Source organism: Austrofundulus limnaeus, unplaced genomic scaffold (genome assembly GCF_001266775.1).
Source record: "Austrofundulus limnaeus strain Quisiro unplaced genomic scaffold, Austrofundulus_limnaeus-1.0 Scaffold5, whole genome shotgun sequence".
Taxonomy (NCBI): Eukaryota; Metazoa; Chordata; class Actinopteri; order Cyprinodontiformes; family Rivulidae; genus Austrofundulus; species Austrofundulus limnaeus.
In genome coordinates this window covers 3,215,257-3,221,253 of record NW_013952407.1, presented here as the reverse complement: position 1 = coordinate 3,221,253, position 5,997 = coordinate 3,215,257, and the positions used below count along the sequence as shown (strand labels likewise).

The 5,997-nt window shown below is 43.5% G+C and overlaps 1 protein-coding gene across 1 annotated transcript in view; it reads left to right on the top strand.

Annotated features, from left to right (window-relative positions):
* zfhx3b (zinc finger homeobox 3b) overlaps positions 1–5,997 on the top strand; it is a gene marked incomplete at its 3' end in the record, with an annotated part of 205,084 nt that overhangs the window by 127,589 nt on the left and 71,498 nt on the right. Inside the window, 2 exon segments of the mRNA XM_014027330.1 lie at positions 1,841–4,357; positions 4,488–5,067. Coding sequence (XP_013882784.1) covers positions 1,856–4,357; positions 4,488–5,067 — 3,082 coding nt within the window.

The window sequence follows — 5,997 nt, the reverse complement described above, 5'->3', positions numbered from 1 at the left end:
TCTCTCTCTCTCTCTCTCTCTCTCTCTCTCTCTCTCTCTCTCTCTGTGTGTGTGTGTGTGTGTGTGTGTGTGTGTGTAATGGCTGTTGAGCTTATAGCCTCTTATTAATGGAGCAGATAATACAGACAGACCAGCAGAGCTGGCAACCTCTCACTCAATATGGCACCCATCTTTGAATCATGTCTGGCTGTATAAAGCAATTTTAATAATAAGCCAAACTATGTGATGTCTTCAATATCTCATTATAGTATATGAAAAGTAAGACAACATTTTTTTAAGGTTAGCTAGTGTTAAACAAAGCAATCACACATTTACTATTAGATTAGTGTGTGAATTTTATTATATTTAACTACATAGTTTTTTATTAGTTCATTTGTTTATCTGTTTATTGTTTCTTTGAATATTATTGATTTTGATTTGAAAAAAATAATATTAATGCTTGGTGGTTACATTTTTGTTTATTTTAATTTGGCCAATCTTCTGTAATCTTTAAATATAGAATAAATATTAAAGCACATTTTTAAAAAAGATGTACGTTCTTTTTGTAGCAGAGATTTTAGGTTGAAGAGGTCTCAGGTATTTGGTGTAGGAGGAAAGTTTCATCAGACATTCATGAAGAAGCAGGCAGACATTATCAATCGCTGCTCACCCTGGTTAATATGTTAGTCTGTGGGTGTAGACTCCATTCTGATCACAGCTTAAATTTGCATCTCTAAGAAAATAAGTAAATAAATCAAGTGCAAGCAGTAAATGTGCTAATCAACCGGGACATGGCAGTGAGCTGGTGCCGGGAAACTTTACTCATGTAATATTCAGCACTGGTGGGTTAAAGGGCAGCCCAGAGTTATTGGCTTCAGCCCGATTGCCCCCTTTAATCAATGTTGGCTGCATCCCTTTAATAAAATTATTAGCTCAGCAGTATCTTGCGCTATCATTTTATCTCTTCTGCACTCTAAATTGCAGCCTGTGTTGGGCCTCTCAGATGCTTGGGGCATGGTCAGCTCCCGAAAGCTCAGCTCCCATTTATTATTTCAGAGGCAGATGATGACTAGAGTGTTTGAAAGTAGGCTAAGCGTAGAGGTTATTGGATGCAAAGATCTAAACACAGCTGCGATGAAGTCCCATCCCAGCTTATATATTTTYGGCTCTTAGAAAATGCTGCTTTTTATTGCTCATCTTAGGGTTCAGACATATTCATCTCAATATTGCAAACGTGAAATATTTTTCTGAGATGAGTTCAATTTAAGTTTGAGTAATAACAGTAAAACTGTTCAAGGATATTTTCTAACAACACATTTTCACTTCTTCTAGTTATGTAAATGTGTGATGTGCTGATGGGTGGCTTCTCGATATCTAATTATCTCGCAAGGAATATATTTGATCTGTTTAGTTAGTCTGACTACAAGTTAATTAAAAAACGGATGTAGGATTTGCACAATATAAGATTAAGGGTGTTGTTTGGAAGGTGAAGATGAAAGATGGTACTTTTGTGATATGGCGGGAAGATGAATCATGGACAGCTTATTAGTGCTTGTCTCAGGTATTGTGTTTAAGTGCCTAATCTAGTGTAATGAGCATGGTGTCATTTTTCCAATTATATCTCAAAGTTTTTTCTCTCATCAAGTGCATCATACATTTGATTTTCTGTTTTGAGGGTTTTATACACCCAAGTACATTTATAATTTAAATGTTTGTTTTTTTTATTTTCACAGTAGAAAGTAATATTTTGAAGGTATAGGCATTTGTTACCAACTTTGACTAACTTTGGTTTATAATGAGTTGTGCATGTGCTCATGTGCAGTAATTACAAAACAGTAATCTCTTTTATGTATCTTTGCAGGCCTGGATGCGATGAATGCCTCATGTAGGCATCAGCATGGACAGCTGTGAGTCTCCCGTGGTTTCTGGGACAGAGGATGGGCTCAGCTCCTCCCAGCAGCAACAAGCACCACCATCCTGGAAAGATCACTCAAGCTCACAGGTTACTTGCACCAACCAGGCCCCATCCCTGGATGCCCTGTCTCTCTCCGCTTCTTACCTATCTCAACCCCAAAACTCCATTGCACCTCATGACGGGGTGAGAGAACTGCAGTCCCAGCAGGAGCAGTCAAAGCTGACATTACCCCAGGCTCACAGAAATAGCTCTCCCTTAGGCCAGCTGCATCCCAGAAGAGAGGCGCTCGACGAAGTGGAGCAGGAGGGAGTGAGCTGTGGAGAAGAGGACGAATCTGAGGACTTGGATGAAATGGAAATAGATAGCTGTTTCCCAAGTCTTCAGCCCTTTCCTGGGGTGCCAATAGCATCAGGTGGAGGAGGCATGCCCACTCTTCTGCGACACCAACCCACACAACAGCAGGRACCACCTGAGAGTGGGAGTGAGGAAGGAGAGGAGGAAGAGGARGAAGAGAGCAGTGACGTGGAAAACCTGGCTGGAGAGATTGTCTATCAGCCAGATGGCTCAGCCTACATTGTGGAGAGCCTCAGTCAGTTGATCCAAAGTAGTGGAGGTATGGTACCCGGCCTGCTTCCTACAAATACTCTCACAAGTGGGAGTAAATCGGGAGAGCCTGCTGGGACGTCATCCTCAGTATACCCACAGATCATCAACACTTTCCACATAGCCTCGTCTTTTGGGAAGTGGTTTGGTAATTCAGACCAAGATTTTCCCAATACCTCAACAATGGCAGGCCTCAGCCCTGTCCTGCACAGTTTTCGTGTCTTCGATGTGCGGCACAAAAGCAACAAGGATTACCTGAACAGCGATGGGTCTGCCAAGAAGTCCTGTGTATCCAAAGATGTTCCCAACAATGTGGATTTTTCCAAATTTGATGGGCTAGCTCTATATGGCAAGGGTAAACCCATTCTAATGTGTTTTCTCTGCAAGTTGTCCTTTGGCTATGCTCGTTCTTTTGCCACTCATGCCGTCCATGATCACCGCATGACACTGTGTGAGGACGAACGGCAGCTATTAGGAGACAAGCATGCCTCTGCTATCATCCAGGGCATTGGGAAGGACAAAGAACCTCTTATTAGTTTCCTGGAACCAAAAAATAAGAGCAGTCCTCTGCCACCTACTCTGCTCCCTATGAACTCTGGGCAGAGTTTCTACGGCACATTTAGTGGTGTCCATCTTGAGCCTGGAAGCAGTAGTGGGGGCAGTGAGACCCTCCTGAACAAAGACTCAGACTCTGGCCTCCAGCAACAACAACAGCAACAAACCCCACTTGGCTCAGTCCTCTCTTTAGGTGGGCTGAATTTTTCCAAAGCGTCCACTCTCACCTCATCCTCAGGCTCTGCCAAAGACTCCAGTGCCCTGCCCAAACAGGGAGGGAGAACAGAGGAGCCTGCAGGGAAAAAGTTGTCATGCAAGGGAGAAGATGGGAGCACGGAGGGACATGAAAGCAATGCTCAACTATCCAACCGGTTGGGGGGCTCAGAAGAAGAGGAGGAACTGTTATTAGGGGAAGAAGAAGACGAGGTAGAGGCAGAAAGCACCACAGTGGCCTGTGGTGGTACAAGTAGCAGCGATGGGTGTGAGGTGGGGGAACCAGCTGTCTCAAACCAAAGCAATTCCAAATCTCCTTTATTAATGCCTAGTAGCACTCTCCAGCCTTCTGCCTGCTCTTCTGCAGTCAGTTCCACACTCAACAGCAAAGCCCTTGCTTCCATTTCCTCCTCTGTCAAGGAAGAGGGTTTAGCTGCAGATGGTGGAGGGAGGACCTCAGAGCTCCCTCTGAGCTTTAACTGCCAGGGACCAACTGTTCCCATGGCAATTGCGGCAGCTGCCGTCAGAAGGAGCGAGGACGACACTGCCGGCACTTCCTCCTCGCCTCTGTCCACCAACGCTGCTGCTGATGAAAGTGCCAATCGAGATAGTGCCACAGCTCCAGAACCAAATGATTCCCCAGCAGAAGGAGAGGAGGAAAATGGAGCCCTTCTGCATCATCACCACATGCACCACCATCATCATCATCTCCACCCGTCATCTCACGGTCACTCCCTCCCTCTCCAAGGGGGCTCCTGTGACATCACAGGGATGGGTGAGTGTTCACAAAACCATGGCTCTGGTGGGAGTGGAGGAAGTGGGGTTGAGTGCCCTAAATGTGATACAGTTTTGGGTTCCTCACGCTCCTTAGGTGGTCACATGACCATGATGCATTCACGCAATTCATGCAAGACATTAAAGTGTCCCAAATGCAATTGGCATTATAAGTACCAGCAGACATTAGAGGCTCATATGAAAGAGAAACACCCAGACTCTGGAGGCTCCTGTGTTTACTGCAGCAGTGGTCAGAGTCATCCTCGTCTGGCTCGTGGAGAAAGCTATACCTGCGGTTACAAGCCCTTCCGGTGTGAGGTATGTAGCCGATAAATGTGGCTTTGCTCAATTTTTGAAGTGTTGTAAAGATGTTTTGCATGTATATAACTAAAATAGCATTTTGTGTCCCATAAATTTGTTGCAGTTTTAAAAAAAATGTTTTTTTCAGGTGTGTAACTATTCTACAACGACGAAGGGCAACCTAAGTATCCACATGCAATCGGATAAACACCTAAACAACATGCAGACACTGCAAAACGGAGGCTCTATTGGCTCTGCACAGGAGCAGGTCTTTGGACATACCCCGGGGGGAGTGGTGGCTGTGCCCTCAGTGACCCAAGCCAGTAGCCATCACACTCCCCACCACCATCCAACACAGGCCTCCCCCCACATGTCTGTTCCATGTGGARCACCCTCACCAACCAAGCCGAAAAGCAAACCTACTTGGCGGTGTGAGGTTTGTGACTATGAGACAAATGTGGCACGGAATCTACGCATACACATGACCAGTGAGAAGCACATGCACAACATGATGCTCCTCCAGCAGAACGTGACTCAGATGCAACATGGACGACTTGGCTTGGGAGCCATGCCATCACCATCTGAAGCTGAGCTTTATCAATATTATTTGACGCAGAATTTGAGCCTTCCACCAGGCCTCAAGATAGACCCATCTGGACCTGAGGCCCAGTTTTTAATGGGGAGCTTTCACCTAGATCCAAGCATGGCCGCCTTGGCCCCTGCAACTGGTAAGCAACTCTCTTGATTTTGAAGTATCCCCAAGTTTAAAACAGTAACAAATGAACAAGTGGTGACCTACGAATTCATACATTGCCTTCCTCCACTTTTTACCATTATGACTGCTGAATTTCAACAGTTCTCTATTTTTTCACACTTAGCTAATGCAACTGAAATGTTTTAATGATCAAATAATAAATGTGTACCACCATTGTAAGCATTGCCAGATATTTTAGKAACTAGTTACAACTTCACACTTTGTACAGACTTGTCTTCCAACTGTCTCCTGTTAGAAGACATAAATACAAATTTATTGGTGTGAGTAACTCTTTTACTCTCTTGTGCAATTTTGTTTATTTTGTGAGGTGAGTTGCAATAAACTTGCTTAAAGGAAGACAATGATTACACAGTCTTGACTCGTAAAATGCAGTGGCATTATCCATGGTAACAATAAAAAATGTTTAAAACTGTCATAAACAAACAATCTGCAAACACTTTGATATTGTTTGTACAATGTCATGTGTAAGGCCCTGTAAATGTTGGCAGAATATCATTTCAAAGATATCTCAGACAAAACAGCAAAGTGACAGTTTCACTTTTGTTATCTCTTATCTTTTGTTATCTCTATGTATTGCTAAAGACTTTAAAAAATGTTTAAAACCTACTAATCCTCAGTCCCAGGGCTCAGCTGCTGCAGTGAAAGGTCGAACTGAGATGATGACCAAGAGAATTAGAGAGAGGCACTGGGAGGGTGAAGGTATTTTTAGTTACTTGTGCTGTAATATTTTTTTATCTCTCAATATATATTTTTATCTTTCCTCTGTGCTGTAGTACAACAGCACGACAAAACAGTTGTTGAGTTAAAACTGCTTTTTTAAGCAATTATAAAAAAGGTAATTTCTAAACGTACTATACATATACTGTGTGTGTGTGTGTGTGTG